General features: G+C 51.4%; 1 protein-coding gene across 4 annotated transcripts in view; it reads left to right on the top strand.

Moving 5' to 3' along the window:
* The window catches only part of EPHB2 (EPH receptor B2), a 107,559-nt gene that overhangs the window by 58,751 nt on the left and 25,015 nt on the right, over window positions 1–23,793 (top strand). For all 4 annotated transcript variants that reach the window (XM_061379614.1, XM_061379611.1, XM_061379613.1 and 1 more), the window contains exons 4-5: window positions 11,792–11,947; window positions 12,527–12,862. In XM_061379614.1, coding sequence (XP_061235598.1) covers window positions 11,792–11,947; window positions 12,527–12,862 — 492 coding nt within the window. The remainder of the gene's footprint in view (window positions 1–11,791; window positions 11,948–12,526; window positions 12,863–23,793) is intronic.

The following is a 23,793-nucleotide window of genomic DNA, read 5'->3' as shown; positions in this document are numbered from 1 at the left end:
TCCTGCCATACAGCACTGCTCCTGATGGATACAGATGGATAACTGTTTGCTGCTGCTTTTCCCTCATCAGAGCATCCTTTCAGAGAAAGTTATCAGTGAAATGAGAGCCAGGGGACCTGGGGTTCAACCTTCTCCTTCTGATGTTGATCCCTCGATGCTGCACAGAAAGCACTACCAAACTGATGCAATGAGTACAGAGGGAATGCCGATGGTGGAACTTGTTCCTGGGTATTTATTCAGCGATGAATTGCAGTTATTACAAACATGCAAAGCAGGGAGGCTTTATAAGGGGTTTCCTAGAAAATAATGTATAAAATCCCTACTTTAACTTTCACATGCACATCCCTGGCACATGGTGTGTCCATGCTGCTGTTTCTTCGTGTGCAGGGTGGAAAGAGTTGGGGGTTTTGGTATATTCATACTTCATTGTGTATCATATTGCCACCTCCCCATCAAAAATACATGTGTATTACAGAGCTGTGGCTTCCTTGCTTGGGCTTCTGTGCTCTCTGCCCAGCCTCTGAGTGCCTGGTTCAGCACAGAAAGTGCCTGGTTTGTCAGTAGAAAGAAAGGTTGAACATATCTGGGGTGAAACCATAGCAATGTGGTTAAGATCTTATTACCCCCTGAACTGCTGATGCCACAGGACAGGTTGAGCTCAGATGAGGCTGCAAACCCACAGCAGCCTGGATGTCCAGATCAGATCCTGGGCATCCAAGAACCCTGAAGGCAGTGGCAGTGCCAGCAGGTGATGATGCTGCTACACAGCCATCCACATGTTCCCAAAACCCTATCAAATAAGGGGAAACATGAACCCTTCTCAAGAGGTTTTGTTTGCCCTGCTTTTATCTTTCTCCCCACTTCCCCCTCTCCTGGTGATGGTTCACTCAGTGATAGCCCATGAGCGCACAGCAGCCAGTTACTGCATCAGCCAGTGCTCTCCTAAATCCTATCTGTCCTATGCTATGATCATGCACATAGGCACCGAAGGCTGGGAGCTGGGGGCTATTCAAGTGATTCTATTCCTGCCATTTCCTAAATTTCTAGCACTCAGGTTGTAATGCTTCAGAAACCTTCTCTCCCCATTGCAAAGCCTTCTAATTACAGTATTTCTGTGGTTTATTTTATCAGCAGTGCTCACATAGCATCCTGACTGCTTCTAAATGATACTGCAGACAGACAGACTGTATAAATGAGGATGGGCGCAGAGACAGACCCCAGTGCTCTAGCTGTGCCCTCTGTAGGGGAGGAGAAGGGGCTCATGGTCAACCTGCCAGTCCCAACAATCCTTCTCCATCCCTGGCTTAAAGCTGGCATTGCCCCTGCAGGGATGAAGGTATCAGACTGGTTGTACATCCCTCCTCTCCTCTGGAACACAGTGTTTCAATGGAGCCCTGGCTTTTCAGCAGATCAGGTGCCTGGAGCTACAGCAGTTTTGGTTTCTTTTTGCAGTTCCCTTCATAGGCTGAAAACCTGGTGCTTCAAAATCCACTGCAGCACACTGCAGCAGCAGCTCGTTGCCGCTTCACCTCTGCTCATTGGGGAAGCCTCGAAGATGTTTAAGGGCCAGAACTGTGCCTGTTCAGATGTGAGTGAATCACATGTGGCAGGGACAGATGGACTTCGGGAACAGAGCTGGCACAGTGGTCCATGAGGTGTGCATGGTGACAGCAACAAGGGATTCTGCTTTGGGGAAGGGGACCATAGCTTCCCACTGTGACTGATCTAGCAAACTGTGAATTTAAGCAAAGTGAAAAAGTGAGGTTTTTTTCCCCAGTCTGCTCCTTCAAACAACTGCTTGACCTTTGTGCTCCTGGTGTAAGTGGCTCTTTTTTGCCTTCAGGCCAGTAGCTTGTTTGTGTAACCCCATTTAGTGTGCTCATATGGTCATCCAGGATGCGGTGGTTCATCAAGCAGGGAGCAAGCTGGGCATCCAGCAGCTTGTGAAGCAGAAGCTCAACTGGTGATGGGCAGATAGAGTGACAGGAAAGCACGTCAGTCCCTTGGAACAGATCTTGACTGTCTCTAAGAATACAGATCCCTGCACTGTCCTGAGCCCTCCTTCCAATACTTCACTGACCTCCCACATGGTGGAAAATGTTCTCCTTGTGTCAAGCTGGAGTTTCCAATGTGCCACTTTAAGCCTTGTCCTACCTCTGAGCGTCTGGCTTCATCTTCCTTACACCCTCTTGTTGGGTCACTGAAGGCAGCAGTAAGGTCTCTCCTTTGCCTTCTCTTCTGCAGGCTCTGACCCTCAGTCTTTGCTTGCATTGGATCCGTTGCAATGGCTGCCAATGATGCTGCTCCAGTATTTTCCTTGTGCTGGGGAGCCCCAGGTCAGAACAGTGCTTCACGCATACCTGCCCAGTGCCAGAGCAGTTGGGAGCTGGTTCTCCTTGGGTTTTGCCCTTCTTAAGCATGTAAGGAGACTTCAGGGCATTTGGGGATGTGAAGGTGGACGGTGTGCAGCCACCCTGGGAGATGCTGCCTGCCTGCATCTCTGCTCACTGCAGGCTGGGAATTAAAGTCACTCTGCAACTACACCCCAGTGATTTAAACCACCATCACTGACCATTCTTATCCAGCCCTTATGCCAGCTCCACTCAGCACCTAGGGCTGACAAAGAGCAATGTTGTCATCTGGAAAGCGGCTGCTGGCGTTTAACCAGCTGGCGTGTTTGAAACTTGTCTAAACTGGGTGCTAAGCAGCATTAGAATGTAATGATTAAGTGTGCCCACTCGCAGGGTTCCTGGCCACCCCCATTTCCACCTGGAAAAGCTGCTTGTGCCCTGAAAAGGCTCCCCTGGGAGCTGTGCCTGGAGGGGGTCTGCAGAGTGCCTGCTTGAGGGGGAGAGGAGAACATGGGGTGGAACAGCCCTGGTGCTGATGCTGTGGGAAGTCAAGTCAGAGCAATCTGGGAATAGCACTGTCAACACCTCTGCATGCTGGCTGTAGAGGTGGGAGCCTCTAGGTTAGGTAGGGATGTCCTTCAGAGACCAGGCCTCTGCAACCCTGACTGGAAACCTTACCCATCTGGGGTAAGGGAGTTAGGTAGAGACAGGCGGTTTGCAGGTGAAAACATTGAGCAGCCACAGATGCAGTTGGAGTCCCTGGAGGTGGAGGCACAAGTCCACTTGGGTGCTCTGCAGACACTGGATGGTCCCTGCCTGCGCTGGTCCCCCAGTCCCTGTGTCTGGTGTTGGTGATGTGCATGAGCATCCCTGCCAGCCCCGCAGTCCAGGGAGTGTGACCCTAGGTCTGCATCAGGACCAAGAGGGCGGTCCTGGAGGGCTCTAGTCCAGGGAAAGCTCCCTTTTTACTTTCATGTTTCCTTTAGGATTAAAGCCATTCTCCTCAGTCTCAAAACATGGAATGTTTGTCAAGTTTATGAGGGTTTTTAGAGGGGCTTTTAGAGAGTACATCCTATCCCTTCTTTTATAGGGCTGAGATAAGATTATCTTTGTTTTAACACCAATTAAAGCAGGAAGGGTTTATAGGATTAGGGATTTTCCATCAGTGCAACTTTGATGTCACCACTTGCTTGCTCTCTTTGCTTCTTTCCCCTGTGTTAAAAGGTTGGGAGCTGTTCCTGTAATGGTTAACATACCACTCTGTGGAGGCAGGGCTCTCCCAGGCAGAAGCTTTAGGAAACATTTAAACAAGACCAAACTAACAAAATGTGAAAGTCCTAAATTCTTCTGGAGACCACTTGGGGAAATCTGGCTTAAGGTTCAAATAACCACTCTTGCAGTAGGCAGCGCTGCAGTGCTTGCATCCATTGAAAGAGGAGATGCTGCCTGCCTGGAAAGTGGGTTTTATAATATCAAAATAAAGAATCTAAATTAAATGAAAACACCCTGCAGTCTGTCAGTCATAGGCTGGAACACACATCAGTCCATCCTCTGCAACAGAAGAAAAGAAGAGGCTGAATAACATGAGTGTGACATTTGGTGTATCTGCTAGCGCATCACTCCACAGCAACAACCTGATGGCACAGCACCTCGGCTGGCATCGCTCCATGTGAGTGGCCCCAGGGCTCTGGGGGCAATGCCCTTTTCCATCACCTGAAGCTCTAAGTACCTTTGTGCATGCCAAGCCACAAAGGCAAGGGCTTGAGTTTGAGACTGGATGGGTGCTGGCAGCATCCTCATCACACCCATGGGCTGAACTGGGATAGCTCCTAGACATCAGCATGCAGCATGCCCAGGAGAGCACCAGTGGCTGCTGAGCTTGGTCTTGGAGCTACAGCCTGGAGTGGTCTTCGGATGCCTGCAGGAGTGAAGATGTCCAAAGTGTCTGTTGCCACCAGAGCTGTGCTCCTAACCTATAAACTTGCCATCTGGTTTTGGCCTTACTCAGGGATGCTGGCCTTTGGAACTGAGCTGTGAACTGTGCCTTTGAGGCTGCAGTCTCCTGTGGCCTACAGCAGTGTGATAAATGTAGAGCTCCGTGCCTCCTTTCACTAGGGAAGTCCTCTCCCCTTGGGTGTCTGCTGAATGGCTCTAGCAGGGGAAATGCTGGATTACAGTCTTTGCTGTTTGTACTCTGGGGATGTGACCAGCAGGTCAAAGGGGGGGATCCTGCCCCTTGACTATGCTCTCATGAGACCCCACTGGGAGCCCTGTGTGCAGTTCTGGTGTCCTCGGCATAAAAAGGACATGGAGCTGTTGGAGCAAGTCCAGAGGAGGCCACAAGGATGATCAGGGACTGGAGCAGCTCCTGTATGGAGTCAGGCTGAGAACACTGGGGCTGTTCAGCCTGGAGAAGAGAAGCGGCGTGGAGACCTCAGAGCAGCTTCCAGTGTCTGAAGGGGGCTGCAAGATGCCAGAGAGGGGCTCTTCATCAGGGACTGTAGTGATAGGACAAGGGCTGATGGGTTCAAACTGAAACAGGGGAAGTTCAGGTTGGAGATAAGGAAGAAGCTGTTTACTGTGAGGGTGCTGAGGCGCTGGCACAGGGTGCCCAGAGAAGCTGTGGCTGTCCCAGCTGTGGTGTTCAAGGCTGGGTTGGAGGGGTTTTGGAGCAGCCTGGTATAGTGGAAGGTGTCCCTGCCCATTGCAGTGAGTTGGAGCTGGGTCATCATAAAGCCTTTTCCAACCCAAACCAGTCTGGGATTCTGGGATTCTATGCTGTTGGCAGTACCGCAGTGCTCAGGTAGGCTCAGAAAGCTTCCCATTTCTCTTTAAGAGTCCCCTGATGGGTTGGGGAAGCTGACCCAAGCTGACCGGGCAGGTAAGACATTCCAGGCATGTTTCCCTGACAGCCAAATCCCACCCCGCTGATGGATGTACCGCCCAGAGCCGGTCGGCAAGGGGGCTGCAGGTGTGCATCCCACTGGTCCTACATCTGCCTTGCCAGCTGCTTGCACTTCTGAGGGTGCCTAAGGGGACATGACCTGGTGAACCCTGGGAAGCTGCAGGGGGATTTGCTGGGAAGCCCCCAGTGCAAGGGCTCATCCCTGTTGAGAGCTGCAAGGGTTTGGGTGATGCTGCTCCCTGCCCAGCGTGGTCCTGGCGGCCAGGCTGGTGATGCTCTTGCTGGAGAGCAGGCAACCGCAACTGCCTTGGCCCAGGCTGTGCTGCAGGGTCAGTTTGTGATGACCACCATCAGTTTTGTGGTGTCCAGAAGGGCTCTGCAGTTTTCCTGGTCTTTGGAGCTTGTTTGGGCTGGGGACTGTTTGTCCCTTGCAGGACTTTACAGCACTCTCTTTTGGGGAGCTCCCAAAGCAGGGCATTACTGTGCACTGCCCATTCCTCTCCAAAGCTCTGTCACACCCCAGTACTAAGGGCCCATCACAGCCCCATGCTGACCCCGTGCTGCCCCTGTGCCCATGGACCAAGTGAAAGGTTGGATGATGGTGGGAATAAGAGGTGAGGTCTTGCATCATGCAGGCAGTGGTTAGCTGCAGACAAGCAAGGTGCAGCATGGAAATCCTTGTCTGGGGGTTGAGTCTGAAGGAGCCCTGGGCTGAAGCCAGGAGACAGATGAGGTTGCTTGGAGAGCACTGTTGTAGGGGATGTTGGTTTTGGAGTCCTGGTAGGTGGTACCTGTGTGCTGTGAGATGATGTGACCCAGCTGATCTCCAGTTGCTGATGAGATGCAGGAGGTTGGTCCAGTCAATGGCATAGGGACCTGTCTAAAAGTCACTAGTAACTGGAGGATGCTTTTGCAGGCCTGTGTCATCTGCTTCAATTTGTATCCTGGGGAGAATGATGGGGTTAATCATGAGCATGTGTACTGTGACTTCCTTTACTGACAACTCTTTAATCCACATTGCAGAAGTTGGCTGAGCACATTCCCCGTCAGTTAATCTCATTTAACCCTGTTTTCCCTTCTGTGTTTCTATCCTCTGCTCTCCAAATGCTGTCAGAATTGCTGGCAGTGACAGCACCTGGCAATGGGATTAATTGCTTATCTCAAGTATGAGGTAACAGTGTAGGCTGTTAATTGCATTTATCAGGAGGGAAACTGGAGGGCCTGGGCGGCCCTAGCAAGGATGAGTGCAGAGATGTGGCACCTGGGAGTCCCAAGATCCTTTCTAGCAGCCAACTCCAATGTGAAGGCCAAGGAGCTTGAGTTTTATTGCCTGCCTCCTACACTGCAGCCTTGCAAGGCAGGATTGAGTCTTCTTCTCTCCAGCACTGTAATGCCCAGGCTGAAGATGCTATGGCTGACGTGTAAGCAGATCCAAAAGGCAGTGGGCAGCATTGCTCCTTTGGGTGGTCCAGAGGCCAGACTTCTGCTAAGGTGACAAACACCATTGTGGGAAGGCCTGGGGATAGGAACAAGCAGAGAATGGGCAACTTCTGCAGGTAAGACAAAGTGAGACCCATTTGCATGCAGAACTTAAACCAAGGGTCAAGGTGTGAGGGGCAGAAGGGAGAAGAATATGGGAAAAGTGACTGTTATTACAACATCCACCTCATCTTGTATGAAGATGGGGACCTGCTGGAGAGAGTCCAGCGCAGGGCAACTAAGATGATGAAGGGAGTGGAGCATCTCCCTTATGAGGAAAGACTGAGGGAGCTGGGTCTCTATAGTTTGGAGAAGAGGAGATTGAGGGGTGACCTTCTTAGTGTATATAAATATATAAAGGGGGAGTGTCACGAGGATGGAGCCAGGCTCTTCTCAGTGGCAAACAATGATAGGACAAGGGGCAATGGGTACAAACTGGAACACAAGAGGTTCCACTTAAACTTGAGAAGAAACTTCTCAGTGAGGGTGACAGAACACTGGAACAGGCTGCCCAGGGAGGTTGTGGAGTCTCCTTCTCTGGAGACATTCAAAACCCACCTGGACACGTTCCTGTGTAACCTTATCTAGGTGTTCCTGCTCCGGCAGGGGGATTGGACTAGATGAGCTTTTGAGGTCCCTTCCAATCTCTAACATACTGTGATACTGTGAAGGGCATGGTTGATGAAAGGAAAAAGGGATGAGTTCAGAGCTGATTGGACATAATAATCTTCTGCACTGGGCAACATCAGAAATACCTTCACACACACAGCATGAGCAGCAGAGACCTAGAAATGCTGGTGGAGGAGGCTCTGTGGTCTGGGTCCAGCCTCCCACTTGCGGCAGGACTGCCACCAGCATTAGCTCAAGACAGCCATAGTGTTTAGCTGACTCTCCTGCAAGGAAGGAGATGCACCACTGTGACCTGCACCATCCTTTGGAGAAGGAGCTGTTCCTGCTGCCCTCTCTGAACTCGTGGTCCTTGTCCTTTGATGCAGAGTCCGGCCCTCTGAGAAGTGTTTGTGTCTGTCTTTGCATCTGCCCCCAAACAGCTGCAGCTGCAGTTAGTTGCCCCCCTTACCCCAAGTAAGCCATCCCAGCTCTTTGCACCTCTCCTTGTATACCATGTGTCCCAGGGCTGGCCATTTGGTGACCCTGTACTGAGCTGTTGTTCCTCATACTGCCCTTGAACTGGGCAATCACAAACGAGCTGTGACAGCATCCCCAGTGCCTGGCAGGGGAAAACACCTCCCTCGAGGTGCTAGCCACGCTGCTGCTGGTGTGGCCCAGGACATGGTTCCTTTGTAAGAGCAAACCTCTGGCACCCACTTGGCATGGGGTCAGTGCAGGGGAGCCAGAGGCTTGTGTAGGGTTTGCAGTGTGAGTTGGATGCCAGTGGGAGCAGGGAGGGCTGTGGGAGAGCCAAAGAGCAGGGGAGGGCAAGAGGAAGGATGTGGCTGAGGAAACCAGCGCCAAGGATGCTGCCAGCATCAGGCTGCAGCGCCAGCCTGCCTGCCCCCTGCCTCCAGCCCCGAGGGAGAAGAGAGGCAGCTGGGAGATAAGGCTGGGGGTTTAAGACTCTTGGCAGATCCCAACTGACAGAGCCAGGGCTGCCTGTTTTCCATCAGCCGTTAAAAACGCCTTGCTCCAGTGGAAGGAGCCTGGCTGCCAGGAGGAACAAAAGGCAGGCAAAGGGAGCCGAGGGGAGCCCTTCCTCAGAGCCATTAGCACAGAATGAAGGTGCCATTTCGGAAACCTTGACTGCAAGAGAGAGCTGTTTGCTCTGAGCTCTTTGCAGAGCTGGTCTGGGGTGGGCTCTGAAGGCCAGGGCAGGTTTTGATGCAGAGGAGATTGGAGGCTGCTCAGCTCACACTGGGTTAAGTTGGCTGGAGAAATGCAGTGAACCCCTCTGTGGCCCCTCTTGCACATTGCATCAAAGGCTTTTCCTTATCGTGAGCTACAGGCTGCCTTACTCCATCAAGCTGCCATGGGTAGGCAGTGCTGGTGGAAGAAGGGCTGGATGCTGCCAGGCTGCCTCCAGCAGCAGATGCTGTGGAAGTGGCCTTCCCTCCCAGATCCATGGTTGTGGTCCTCCTGCAGGGGAGGGCAGGACCGTTCATGGGTTCCTATCCATGGCATTCCCTTCCCAAACCATGTGCATTGCCAGGCATGGCCCCCCTTCTGTGCCCTGGGAGTGGGTGGGTGGGAAATGAGGATACCTGGTGCTGGTGAGGTGCTCTGAATCTTGTTTGAGAGAGCTACCAATGCTCTTAGCTGCTGTGTGGAAGCTGTGCTCTGGTGAGGCAGCCATCCATGCCTATGTGCAGCAGTGAGGCAATTAAAGGTCCATATGTTTCCTGTGAGCCCCTGTTAGCATCCTCGGATTGGTGCTGGAGATGCAGGAACCCACCATGTGGGAAGCTGCAATCCCCCCCTGCTTCAGTGATGGGGCCAAAACCACTGTCACCCTCCTGGGATGAAGGATGCTCTGACAAAGTAAAAGTCTCTATGCTTTCAGTGTTTCAATTCCCTCTTCCCAAGCAGCAGTTTCTAGGGATGCTCTGCCTCTGCCCTCATTGCAAGGCTGCTGTCTTCACCTAGGGCAGAAAACTGAGGTGTCCTCATGTCTTCCAGCAAGTGATGAGAACATCCAGGCTGTTCAAACGGGAGGGGGTTTAGCCATTGCCTGAAGATTCCAGGTTTGATTTGCTGTTTACTCTGGAAGCAAGACATTGGGTGGATTCCAAATTAAAAGCTGTTTCCTCTAAGAGCAGAAGATGCAGAAGTATTAAACTGCAGCCATGGGCCTGTGCCAGGCCAAACCTGGAGAGTGTTTTTTATCCCTTGGGGCCAGTTGCTAAATCTCAGCAGCGTCACTTTTTTGTTGTATCTCTGCCTTGATGCAGAAACCGCCTTACAGGAAAGTTGTTACTCTTAAAATAAGCCTCAAGAAGCTGAAAGAGGCCCGTGTCTTTAAATGTCTTTGATAACTGACTTTGTATTTCACCCTGGTTGTCAGACTAGGGCCATTTGCATGTTGGTCTTACCATGCTTCAAAAACTGGTTTTAGTACCTGGACCCTGTTACCATTTCCACTGCAGAGCTGACATCACTTCTCTGTAACAGAGAACTCTGCATCCATCACCTCTCCCAACAGCTTAACACCCTCTGAGATGGGTCTGTACCAAGGGACATGCTGGAAATAGGGTCAGAAATAGAGTCAAATACATGGCTGATAGGGGACAGCGAGGGTGGAGGGATCCAGGAACATGAGGAGAAGGCAGGTTTTCAGCAGTTCTCTTTGACTGTAGGAGGCAGGAGAGCATTCTGCAAGCAGGACAGCTTGATGGTGTTTTTCTGTAGAGCTTTTCCCATTGGAATCTCAAGATAATTTTGAAGGAAGGGAGATGAAAACTGTCCTCTCCTCTTTCTCCTTCCCCCCCCAAAGGAAAAAACAGCTACTTCTGAGCCCTTCTCTTGCTTACAGCAGCCCTGAGTGCATGTGTTTCCCAGGCTGTTTCTCTGATCTTCCTCATTCCTGAATGCCTTGGCAGCAAACTGAAGGAGGAGTTTGTTTAACTCGTTTCAGTGCAGAACCCACCTGCCAGCCCCCAGGCTCTTTGTGCTGCAGAGGGAATGAACAGCGGCAGAAAGTCCCGACCAAGAGTAATCACCAAGAGCTGTGTGGATAAATGCTTTAAAGCCAAGCTTGTGCTATGGCATTGGTGATCCCCTGACTTAGAATGGACTTTGTGGTGTTTAAAGCTTTGCAGTGATGTTTTTAGCTACCTGTGCTGTATCTCTTAATACTGTATTTCACATCGTGGTCCAGCCTTCAACACTCAATCTGCTGCAGGCACAATGCATGCCCCATGCCACCCTCACCAGCCCTGCATGGCTGAACACACATATTTGAGCTACTGTTGTTACTGGAGCATCTTCTTCATCTCTGAGTGGTTTAGAGATCTGAGCCCCAGTGGAGGTAGAATCTAGCACGCTGCTACCAAGAAGTGGTGCTCTAGCTATGATACCAAGTAGTGAAGAGAAGGACTGGCTGTGGAGAGCTGCAAAAGGACCTCATGAGACAGTGAGATTGGGGAATGAGAAGGTAACTGGAATTCAATAGGCTTGAAGTGGTGCAAATAGGAGAAAATAACCCCAAACTTCACACAAACACACACAGAGATAGGCTGAGTTGGCCCAGTGTCTCTAAGGAATGAGACCCTGGGGCTATAATGAGTAGTCCAGTTGATGCATTGCTGGTTAAAGAATAATTTGGAGACTTAATGATGGGAAAAGAGTAGAGAATAAAGTAGTGAATGTTGTTATGCAGCTTGCTGAGGCGTGACAGAGATCTGTGCAATCCTAGAGGTCATGGAGAAGATGGATGGTGATTGAGTGTTCATTGTCACTGCAGGTGTGAAGTTGCATCAAATGAAATGGCAGCTTCCAAGCAGAAGGCAGCAGTTCCTTCATGCAGCCTGTGGTTGCACCTCGGGGCTCTGTGCTGCGGGATAAAAGGGGTGCAAAGCATTTGCATGGAATAAAGGAAGGACTGGAAAACTCAGTGGAAGAAACATCCCACTAGAGATGCTAAACGCAAAGAGCCTGCCTGTTAGAAACTCTATATAGGCTATAGGCTGTTGGAGGGTGGGGAGGTATCATGGCTAGTGCATGTGCCTGGATTGTGCCTTACTCCTTGGGTGGTCACTGTTGGTGACAGTGGTCTGACTTGCATCTTATGTGGCAATGGCTCAAAATCCCCTTTGCATTCATAGGACTCTGTGCGTGGTCCCTGCTCTGCCCTCACGGCTGCGGAGTAGCAGAAGGAGATGTCTGCATGTGGACCCGATGTCTGCATGTGGACCTGATGTCTGCAGGCAGCACAGGCAGCAGCTCCTGCCTCCTCAGCTGCTCCTTCTCCACTTTGTTCACTTCCATTTGTCAGTTTTGGCTTTGGACTCTGCAGAGCCCCAAAGGGTGTTTCCTAGCAGCATCACCAGGCTCCGGGCATCCCTGCCAGCCCCAGTCCTCACCACTGCTCTTGGTTCTCTTCCAGGCTGCCCATCGGGGACGTTTAAGGCCAGCCAAGGCGATGAAGGGTGCGTCCATTGCCCCATTAACAGCCGGACAACTTCAGAAGGGGCCACAAACTGCGTGTGCCGAAATGGATATTACCGGGCAGATGCCGATCCTATCGACATGCCGTGCACCAGTATGTGAGCTCTAGGCAACCTGGGGAGGGGGGGCTGCACATGGCTGGGAAAGGAGATGCTCATCAGCCAAAGGCATCTGCCTCAGTGGGTCGCAGGGGCTCAGATCACCTTGTCCAGAGGAGCCTTGCAGACATGGGTCTTTCTTCCCTTGGGACAGTCTGTGCTTGCAAACATTGCATGTGCAGAGAGGATGGAAATCTGGGTTGTTTTGTGCTGTTCTAGGAAGTGGGATGACTTCACTTTAGGGCTGTACTCAGATGAGAAGACCTGCGCCTTGGCATGAAGGACATGAGTCCAAAGGCCAGAAATCAGGAATGTTGTAAAAAATAACTGGTGGATTTTGCCAGGGATGCCACATAATCACATCAGCCTGGGTTAGGAGGACAGGTTTTGTTCCCACTTTTGCCTTTGGGTATCCAGCTTGCTGCACATCCCTGACACCAAGAGAAGCATCCAGCTCCGTGCATGCCCACTTCAGAGCCCTGTCCAGGGGATGGAGAAGAGGAGGGGGTGCAGATGGTCCTATAGTGATGAGCAGCGCTCTGGTTCTTACACCTTTCTGTCTATTCCCTTTACAGCTATCCCATCTGCCCCCCAGGCCGTCATCTCCAGTGTGAACGAGACATCTCTGATGCTGGAGTGGACCCCACCACGAGACTCGGGGGGCCGGGAGGACCTGGTCTACAACATCATCTGCAAGAGCTGCGGCTCTGGCCGTGGGGCATGCACACGCTGTGGGGACAACGTGCAGTTCGCCCCACGCCAGCTGGGCCTGACGGAGCCCCGCATCTACATCAGTGACCTGCTGGCCCATACCCAGTACACCTTCGAGATCCAGGCAGTGAATGGTGTCACCGACCAGAGCCCTTTCTCCCCGCAGTTTGCATCGGTGAACATCACCACCAACCAGGCTGGTAAGACCTGGCCCCGTGTCTCCCAGCAGACCTCTGCAGGAAGGGGTGGTGGGCAGCAGTCTCCTGGTTAAGAGGCAGTGGGTGAAACCCTGTGGGGTGAGCAGAGCTTGAAGAGATGGGGTGAGATGGGGCATGGTGATGCTTGCTCTGCAGATTGCTGATGGCCAGATTGCATGGGCCTGGCTGGATGAAGCCCAAGCCTGAGCTGTGAAAAACACCTCTTAGGTTCAGTGAAAAGGTGGGGTGTGTTGCAGGCCCAGCTTCAGGGCTCTCTGTTGCTGGTAGCTTTGCTGCAGCCCCTGTTTATTAAGGAGGGAAGGTAACATTAGCCCTATCATTTTGACACAAGCTGCAATCTCTGTCCTGACTGCAAAGAAAGCCAAGGCAGGCCGTGAAAGCAAAGGAAATCTGCACAGCAATGGGTCTAGGAGATGGATATGCATGATGTCCATCTGGAGATTTGCCCCAGGTCCTGTGTCACTGCAGAGTCACCTTGGGGAAGACCATCAAGCAGCAGAGCTGGAAGGGTTTCATTTGGGGTCTGCAGCTCTGTGCTGGCATGGGGGGCTATGCTCCCCCTGTGCAAGGTGGTTTTGTTAGGGGAAGGGATGTGTCAGGGTGGCTGCAGCAGCTCTGCTGGTGGTAGGATGCTCCAGGATGCTGCTGGTCAGAGGCTGCTTTCCACAGCCCATGTGGAAGCCATCTGGAGCTGGAGCACACACTGGGGCTTTACTTACTCTGCATGGTGGAAGCAAGTCAATAAGGTACAAGCATGTGTGGGAGAAAACAAGTTCCTGTGGTCTCTCTGAGCGCTGCAGCAAATGTGTGGGGTTGTGTGAACAAGCCCCAGGCCGCTCTGGGCATGACATGACCTTTAAGACTGAATTTGGCCGTTGTGAATGATAGCATTTGCTGAATTGCCTGGAGACCATGGTGTGTACTAAGCACAGTGTGTGTGGTTTGGGGTTAAGCAGCCACAGTGGTGCAGATGGGCATCACTTGGTTGGGCATGCAGAGGTAACCTGCAAACATGTCTTGGTTACCCATGAACCATCAGAGTGACCTCTGACCTCAAGTTAGCTGGGGAGCCCCAGGGTCAGTGTTTCCAATGCCATATCAGAAGCCCTGAAGGCAGATTTAACATAGCATTGAACCGTGGTTTGACTGCGAGCAGGAACACATCCCACAGGATGAGCAGAGAGGAGATGGTCTGGGATGGTGACCTGTTGCAGGTTCCTTTACAGAGATGGCTGATGGGGATGGAGTGGGTGCAGTGCTGCCTGGGGATGGGAAGGAGCTCTGCACACTTCCAGATGAGTTCTTGAGTGCTCAGGTTTTGCATTTTGCAGTTGTATTGTGTGCTTCTTACCTTCATGTACTGCCTGTGGCTACTTTCCCATTAGCAAAGCCAGAGAGCTGAGTTGCATGTGAATCCCTGGATCCTCCTCCTTGTGTTTTCCTTGTTTGACACTCCTTTATTACCAGGGCTCACACTTCTCAGCCTGTGTGATGTCTCTCTTAATGTATCTATTCATTAGCACTAAACAGTAACTGTCTGCTCGCTAATTCCTCTGTAATTAGAGGATCTGAATTCTTCTGCTTACACTCAGCACTGCCTGGCAGCCTTGATGTAGATCATTAGCAGTTGGTAAGAGAAGCTGCAGACACAAAAGCAAGGCTGGGACAGGAGAATAAAGGGTGTTGTGGGGAGAGGAAGGCTGCAGAGGGAGGGAAGGGATGGGCCTGGGGAAAAGGCATTACAGCCTCCCTCTGCCTTTGCTTTGGGTTGAGCAGCCATCTGGAGCTCCATCTCAGGAAGAGGTGGACTTAATGCGTGATGGGATGTCATGGTTTAAAGCAAGGCCAAATCGCTTAGGTTCACCCAGGGATAAATGCATCACTGTTGGGCCACCACCCATGCTCAGTGAGTTCAGGACTGAGGAGAGGTGTCGCATCACCAGCATCAGCACCTTCAGCTATCACAAGTTCTTCAGCGTATCGGGGAAAAGCTGCTGTGAGAGAGTAAGAAATGCAAAGTAAGAGAGCAGAGCAGCCAGCAGGTACCTGCTGAGTGTGGCTGGAGGTGTGATGGTGACTGTCATCCCAAAAGGAAAACTGGGGATCAAGAAGGTGAGACACCATTCACCTTGTTCTTCCAGAGAAAGATGGCTGTGGTCATTACTGCTGCACCCCTCTCCAACAAGGTCTGGGTTTCACTGACATTGGTCTTTACATCAACTTAACTTATTTAGCAGTGTGGTGTTGCATTAGGCCATTTCTCCTCATGTAGACACAGGTGGTGGGTGGCTTCTATCAATGGATGTTAAGGCATAATTAGACCAAGCTGAATCATCCTTTCTTCCCATGAGGTGGCTTTCCAGAACGTGGATCTTTGTGGAAACTTCTTTATTCCTCATCATCGTTTTCTGAATTAGATGTTGTACTCCATAGCAGCTCTGCTGCAGCTAAACTACTGCCCTTGCTGGGCTCACTGTTCCCTTCACACATCCAAGCGTAAAGGGCTGCCTCACTTAGCCATGAGGGAAGACCTTTACCTCCCTGGGGGCTTCTGTCTTGTTGCTTCCCTCTATGCAGTCTCCCATTCTGGAAGCAAGACAAACCCAAGCACAACCTTGTAATTGTTCTCATGAGCTCAGCCATCGAGCCATGATCCGCACAGAAGTTTTCATCCCAATTTTGCCATTTTGGACACTTTATGAACAATTTGACAGCCATGGTTTTATATCATATCCCAGGTCTCAAATAATTTTTCTGGCCACAGTGTGAGTCCCCACTGAGTGCCAGCCTTGCTTAAAACTAGTTTCATGTGGTGCAGATGATGCTGATGCTGAGCCACAAAGCCATGCTGCCGTACCTGATTCAGGGCATGGGATCACATCAGGCTTTGTGGAAGGGACATCTTGGGTCTTTGCTTCACCCTCCTATTTGCAGTGGAACTATCAGCAGCAGTAGATCTGGGTTTCAGAAACCTTCACTGCTCTAACTTCTCTCAGGACTCAAGTCACCCTGCTGGGAAAGACTTGGCTTAATTTCCAGCCTGATTTGTGGCTTGTGCCCCTTGTTGCATCACCTACCCCTGCTGGGAAGAGTGAGTTTCCACCCTCTTTTAGTGGAGCTCTAAGCGGTTGTAGCTGTGATTAAATTCACCCTTAATGTCTTCATTATCAGGCCAGCTCTTTGCACTTGTCATAAGCCCTGTGCCCCAGACTGCCTTGCTCACCCTTGGCTGGATCCTCTTGAGTTCCTTCTCAACCCACGTCCTCGTGTTCTGCATTGTCCAGGTTGATGCTGGCCTTAGACTATCCACATTTACCCTTTGCAATTCACTGTAATGTCATCATTTCAGTCCCACCAACAAAACAGTGATCAGTCCAGGTGCCATGGTGCAGAGAGGAGCCCTGAGGGACTCTTCTTAGGAGAAGGTTGGTCAAAAGAGAGCAGCCGGCACCAGCCTGTGCTTGGAGATGGGTTTCCTGGACCTTTCTCCTGCAGTGAGTGTCCTATAAGGACCAAAGGTGTTTAACATCCTAAGGGCAGGTTTTTGTTAGAACAGGAGGTGTGATGCTTCCTTTCTTACAAGATAGAAGATCAGAAAAGACTGGGATGAGCAGAATAGGAATAAAAAGAGCTTGGAATACGCATCCTCTTCCCACCACCTCTTTGCTAACCACTCATTCTTCAGCCAACTGGAACTTACTCCTTCCAGCAAACTCTGCATGGTCTCCACTGCCTTCCTATGAAATACCCTCTGTCACCTCTAAGGCTGGGTTGTGTTTTCTCTCTGCTCTTCTCAGCAGGCATCTTCTTGACCTCCAGCTCCATGCTGTGCATCTCCCAGCTCACCCCCTACTTGCCTGCCTATTGCATCCTGCAGCCGAGTGGCTTCTTTTGCCCAAAGCTCAGCAGCTCTCCAAGGAGGGAGATCCAGGACTTGCCATCTTATGCAGCCAGTTGTAAGGGACCGTGATGTGGCTAAAGAAAACAAGCCACACCATTTAGTGGCCCATCGCTCAGAGATCAGGTGCCACTAAAAAGCCTTTTCTCAGCCATCCCAATACAAAAGATCTATGCCAAGAGGGTGGTTGAGAGCCATGCCAGCATCCCAAGAGGGAAGGCACAGGAGAGAAGCCAGGGGTTAAGGAGCTGAACATGGCCCAGCACTCAGGATAATGACACTTGACTAATTGAAAGCCATGCCAAGTTTCAACCCTCTTGCTGGTGACAACACACAGCCCCTGCTTGCTAATTTTGGGCCATTCTTTGAGGAATTCTTTGCAGGCCCCATCCACACTGTGGCTGGCTGAGTGCCCTGGGAAAGTCATCAAGAGAAAGGGCTCCTTGGGCAGGGGTGACATAAATAGCACATGGGTAAGGTACCTGTTGATACCAGACTGGGGCTTTTGTGATCTGAGAAAGGGAGGAAAGAGCCCTGGGCTCTGGAATATCCAGAGATAAATTGAAGACCTCCCAGTGATGGAGGAAAGAACATTCGGGTTTTTGGGAGTGTATGCCTTTTGTGATCGACTCTTGTGTCACATGGGATTAGAAGGGAGGATTTACTCTGGTGGATGAGGGTCTTGGCTGCAAGCAGAGCCAAAAAGAGCCATAAACACCCAATAGAGTGTGAATGCAAGCTATGAGTGACAGAGGAAACCGATACACTTTCCTGATAAACCCATCAGGAGCAGCATCCGCAGTGGCAGAATTAACTGGAGCTTCTCCCTTTGTGTGGATCCAGATAACTTAGGAGTTTGTGCATTATTATTCTGGGTATTCTTTCACAGCAGTATGTCATGAAATGGGTCCTTTGGCTGGGGAGATGTGCAGCTCACACATGTGCATCATGTTTGTGCCATTAGGGTTTGAATTTCTGCGTCATGGTGGCTATCATCCCAACCAGGGGCTTGCATCCCAACCAGGCACAGTCTATTGGACAGGACTGTCCTGACAAGACTCAGAGGTGCCTGTGACCTCCAGGACAGCTGAATGCTTCAGTGGTCCAAAACGTGGGTCATGGATTTGCTCTGCTCTGAATGTACAGTGAATGGACTGAATCCACCCTGGCCCTTATGCAGGGGTAGGGAGTTCATCCAGGATTGATGCAGGATGGATCCTGGGAAGTGCAGAGAGGTATTTCCCTCACCTTCAACCAAAAGCAGTCCCTTGCAGCTTTACTGCCCAATGCAGCAGGGGCATGGAGGGGTCAGGTGAGGAGAGAAAGGAGTGGAATCAGGATAGCCGACAAAGTGAAGCTATAAGGTTGGTAGGGATTAGCACTTCTCACCAGCCATCAAGCTTGCTGTTTGCTTGTCACATTAGTTATGCTGCAGGCTAGACAGAGAGAGAAGTGTATTGCCAGAGGCACACAGGCTTTTGCTTTTACCTTCTCACTTTCATCAGAAGATCTGGCTGGATTCCTCCTTCAGAGGGATGCACAGCAGTGGCCTGCAGTCTTCTGAGCACAAGAAGGCACTCAGCATCTCCTGTTCTCTCTCATGCTGCTTTAGCCTTGCCCTGAGCTGGCCTCAGTCAGGAATTACTTTGTGAAACAACCTGGGAAGGCGTATGCAGAAATCACCTTGAAAAGGTGGAATGAGCTTTCCAGACCTTAAAACCTATGAATGTCGATTTCTTCTTGTCTTCCAGTATAGAAGTAAAAGGCAGGAGATTGCAGCATCTCAGCATCTTGGATCCCTCATCCAACCTGCCACATGAGGCAGAACTACTGCCAGCAATACATCAAGGCAGCTGTGTCTTTGGGTAGACACTGGTAATTCCCAAAGGCAGAGATCTCCCCACGTTTCCAGTGACTTGTCCCAGGGTTCCCCCTGGTCAGGGAGCTTTTCCCTGTGTTCAACATGAACCTCCCAAGCTATGATTTATGGCCATTGCTCTTTGTTATACCAAGTTTCAAAGGTTCAAGCCAAGAGATGTTTTAGATTGATCTCCATATGAATTACCCTCCCATTCTGTCCTGTGTTTGGCTAAAGCATCATTCAGAAAGGCAACCAGTTTTGACTTGGCACATAAAGAGATACAGGGCCCATCAAGTCCTTCTGCATGAGTGTGTGTAACATCAGCTTTTTCCCAATGGCGTCAGTGATTTTTCTAAGGAAGTCCAGTAGACTTTGCCTGTCTGGACACCAGTAAAACATTTGATTTGGAAAACTACTGGCAAAGCTGAAAGGCTGCCCAGGAACTGCCTAAATGGGAGAGTACTCCCACCCGCATGGGGACTCAGGAGACTGGACTGAGGTGGCGAACTGAGGTCAGTGAGAAGCAGTCTCATAGTTCTTGATGTTTCAAAATCTGGTAGAGTATTTCCTGTGCAGAAAATGGACACAAATGTTGTTAGGACGGAGGAGGACCGTGATACCATCAGGAAGATGCTGAGGGGTGGAAAAGCAGAAATGTTGAGCTTTGGAGCTGTCTCCCACATGGAGGAAGCCAGGGGAGCCTGTTTATCTGTGTAACAGAGCAAGGAACATGTCTATTCCTGAGGTCCCTTAAATCCATGTTTATTCTGTTTGGGACTTCACTGGATGTATTTCATGACTATTTGGCTGGCTCCTAAGCTCCAAAGCTTCTTGAAACCTTGACATCCTCATGGCTGCATCTGTTATCCAGCATTAACAGCTAGACCTTACCCTGCACATGGACCCACATAACCACCCTGGCTCTGCAGCCCTTCTTCTCTCCCTCTTCGCTTTCCTTCAGCCCCAGCTCCCACCTTCACCCTGACTGCCTCATACCCAGGGCTGTTGCCACTGAAACCTGATGGCTGCAGCTTGACATCTGCTGGCCTCCTCCTTTCACTTGGTGGCCCAGCCTCTTGCTTTCGCTGCATCTCCTTGGCTTGCAGCAGTGTGGCGAGTGCCCAGGAGGGACCCTGCTGTGTCCAAGTCCCTTCTCTGCCCACTGGAGAGCGTCTGCAGCCAGGGTTCCCAGATGGCAGGAGTTCTGCCAGCTGCTGGCTCTACCCCTCCTCTTCATGCAGTTGGGGGATGTTGGCAGAGCAGGGGATGGGTTGCACTGCTAGAGCCTTTCTAGCAGATGCCCTTCTCTGCCTGCTGCCGGCTCTGTGGGCTTCTCCTGCTGACTCCCAGGGTTTTCCCTATTGCATAAATTGCTCTGTGAATCCAAGGATCATTTTTCCCACACCTGCCTGGAGCTTCAGAAACCTGTTCCAATGCATCTGGAGCTGGCTTTGGGCAGAAACCAAATGCGCATCCGTGATGAATGGGGTGGCAAGGTGAACCCTCCCCTTCTCCCCACAGCGTGCTGCTGTCCCTGCTGCTGAGGGTTGATGGAGGGGCTCAAGGAGCTTACGTTTTGCTTACGTGTTTAAGAGGGGTGATTTCGCTGCTGCACTTGGCACACAGAGCCTGCAGTGCTGCTTGCTTTGCCTGCTCACAAGGCACCAAGTGCCAGCATCAGGCAGGTGGAGATGCTGGAGGCAGGTAGGCACGGCTGCAGAGATAGGGCAGGCCAGTGTCAGGGTCACAGTGCTTGGACAGCTGAGCATACACCGCTCAGTGGTGCGTTTATGTGGGCCATAATAGATGATTGTAACCAGCCAGGTTTAACACAGCCCTCTGGCTGGTTGTCTCTTGGTCCATCCAGGAGTCGCTGTGATTTAGTAGTCCTGTCTATGTGTAAAATGATGTCTTTATCTGATGGGGTTCAGGCAGGAGTATCCTCAACATGCCTGTCTGCCTGCAGCCTGGTGCATGTTCATCACAGCCATTGGCAAGTGTGCAGGAGCCTGCTGCATTGGTAGGGCTGGGCAGTAAATGTTCTTTCCAGATACCCTCCCATGCTTCCAGACTTGCCCCCCACAAAAAGGAAGACCAGCCTGGTGGAGTCCTCCATGAGACATCAAAAGAACAAGTTCAGCCTTAGGTTAGCCAGACTCAGTGGGTCCAAGGGGATGCTCTGCATTAGGTGTCATTTTGCTGATGACATTGCCCTGATCTGCAGCAGATGAGGTTTCATGGGGAGGGGGGAAGCAGGAGGTGGAGAGGACCTTGGTGCCGAGTGACCCCAGACTCGCTGCAGTGGCGGGATGCTGGGATCCTGTGGAGCATCTCCTCTCAGTGCTGAGTAAAAAGCCCTGCCTCCTCCATGGGCAGGATGGCAGCATGCAAATGAAGGCTGCAAACTCAACTAAACAAAGAGCATAAAGACAGCCAAAAGCCTTCATCTGCCTGGCCCCAGTCACTGGGCTCGTGGCACGAGGAACTGCTTTAAAGGCTGTAATCTACACCAAAGCCTTTGCTGATTCCAATGGGGCCGGAGCCAGGGCCAGCTTTGGACTGCATCGCCATGGTTTTAAGATTTTCCAGCTTTCATCATCACAAACTCAAGGGGCTGGAGGCTGGGCCTGCTGGGATCTCTTCCAGACACTCAGCGCACACAAGCAGTGTGGGTACCAGCCTGATGGGGCCACCTTGCCAGGAACCTTGGAGGCAAAAACCTCACAGGCTGTGAAATCCCGGGATTCTAGAGCTCTGTCAAGCCCGGTGCTTTTGCTGCTTTGAGGGTGAATGTGAAGGGCTCCAGTGCTGCCATCCCTGGGATGCTGGGTGGCTTTCCTCAGCTTCTGCTGGTGGTAATGATGTCAAAAGGATGCAGCTCCTGAACAAGCCATCACAAGGGAGGGCATTGGGAAATAAATTGGGTGAGAAAACGTTTTAATAGTCCAAGCAGTAGTGAACCCTTTTGGCAGGAGAGTCACACTCACAGGAGTGCTGATGGAGGAGCCTCTGGAGGTCTCCAGCCCAACCTCCCATGCAGAGCACAGTCAGTGGTGTTGCTGTTGAGGACAAAGGAAGAGCTTGCCTTCCTCGCTTCCTCAGCCAGGTATTCCTTACTGTGATGCTTTCAGTGCTCCTGTTAGAGGAAAGCATCTCCAATTCAAACCCATTCTCCAGGAGGGCTTGTGGTATGAAAGCCTGCGATGCTTCAATGGCAGGAGAGTGCTTTACCTGGAGAAGTGAAAAATGGAGGCTTAGCCAAAGAAGTCAGTTTTCAGTTAGATATTAGGGGCAGTTGGACTTTGAGCTGAGTAAGAGCGAGAAGAACTGGGGCTTTGAGCGGTTGGACCTGGACTGGGGACAGCTAGAGCATTGTGCAGTGGCAGTCACCTTCTGGGGCTTGTGTGGGACTGGGATGCCTTGGGGTAAGGAGTGATGGCTGATGTGGATTATGTGTTCTTGGGTAACCTCCTGGGACAAGGCACCCAGGTCTGTGGGGAAGGGCAGAGTGAGTTTTGCTGGCTTTCTACTGTGCCCATGCTTGAGAAACAGAGGTCATCTAAGCCCCATGTGCTTATTTCATCTGCCTGCAGCCTTGCATGGAGGCCCTGTGTGCTCCTGCCAGTTCAAACAATGGGGTTTGGGGCTCTGCTGGAGCCTGGATTCCAGCCTAAATGTCTCCAGGCTCTGTGGCTTCAAGGTCAGGGAAGCCCTTGCTCCATGACTGATCACAGCACTTACCCTGCTGCTGGGGTTGTGCAGAGCTTGAAGTGCAGAAGGAGCCCTGGGGACCTGCTGGGTGCCCTGTACTGGGGGATGCCCCACTCTGGTACCATGTGGGATCCTGTTCCCATGTGTTGGAGCTACCTGAATGACCAGTGAGGCTGCATCCCTGGGTAAAAGCAATGGAAGAAAAGCTTGCCCCCTACCCAAAGGCTTCCCAAGTCTTTCTCTTTGCCATGTTTGCAAGGCACTTGCAGGCATCCACTGCCAGATTCTCTGTCAGCAACTTTCTGCCCCACATCTCCCCATTTACTGCCCTGTCCCATGGCCTCTGCACTAACTGGTGCCTTGCAACATCATGGTGCGTTTCCCTGCTGCTCTGTCTTCAGCTGGGGGTCATGCAGTTAATCCTGACCCCAGATCACAGCCGCTCCTGCGTGTGGGTAATTGAAAATGCCAGAATTCCCTGCTGGCTCTCCTATAATAATAAAAGCAGCTCCCGGTGCAGTAACCTGACACTGCGGGATCTGTCAGGAGGGCTCCGAGGAGATGCTGGAGAACTCCCAGCTGTTCACCTCTTTTTTTGTGTCCCCTGGGTGGTTTCAAAGTGTTGCTGGGGAGAGGCCACAGGCCAGCTTGGCTTTGCTTTCTCTGTCCTGAGTGTTTTCCAGAGCAAATGTTGACTCTGTCTGACATGACATGGGTTAGTGGTATTAAAGTGATCAGAGATAGGGGGTTTGCTGCCTGTAACCTAACTCTTCCAGCTAAGCCAGCAGAGGAGTGGAGGCGCTTTGATTGTACCAGGATCTCAATAGTGCTGACCCACTGGTAGGCAAGGAGTGAAAGGCTGAGCCTTGCAAGACTGACAGATGAAGGAGGCAGGGGGTAGGGGCAAAACGGGGGATGGATTGCAACTGGTAGCAGTTCAAATGGGATAAAGATCATGAAAGAGAAGCTGCAGGAAGATCCTGGTGTCCCCCAGCAGCTGCCCCATGGAACAGACAGGGATTGATGCAGAAGATGCTGCCGGGGGAGTCCAACACACTGGGCTGCTCCCTGTAGTGTTGCTCTGTGTGCTGGCAGTGTCTTGTCCAGTGTTATCCCCTTTAGTCCAGCTTCCCAGCCTGATCAGTGTGAGCTTCCACTTCTTCACAGCAGCCCCAAGGGTATAGAGGTTCTGGAGTAGCCCTGAAGTGCTGTGGGCATGATCTGGTGTGTAGGTAGAGGGGGGCTTGTCTCAACAGCATCACATCACTGGGAGTTAGACCTACTAAAAACCAGTGGCAGCAGCCCCTGCCAGTTGTGGTGGGCCAAGATCAGGACCTGACATGGAAAATTTGCCTCTAATATCAAAGCTTCTTAGAAATAGGATGCTTGTAGCCCTGAAAGGTCCCTTGGGATGGGATGACCCAGCATATATAAGGGACCAGA

This window comes from Neopsephotus bourkii, unplaced genomic scaffold, assembly GCF_033783945.1.
Source record: "Neopsephotus bourkii isolate Nb327-2 ecotype Australia unplaced genomic scaffold, CSIRO-AGI_Nbou_v1 NB_1778, whole genome shotgun sequence".
Taxonomy (NCBI): Eukaryota; Metazoa; Chordata; class Aves; order Psittaciformes; family Psittacidae; genus Neopsephotus; species Neopsephotus bourkii.
The sequence above is the reverse complement of the archived record's forward strand: the minus strand, read 5'-3'. Positions and strand labels throughout refer to the sequence as shown.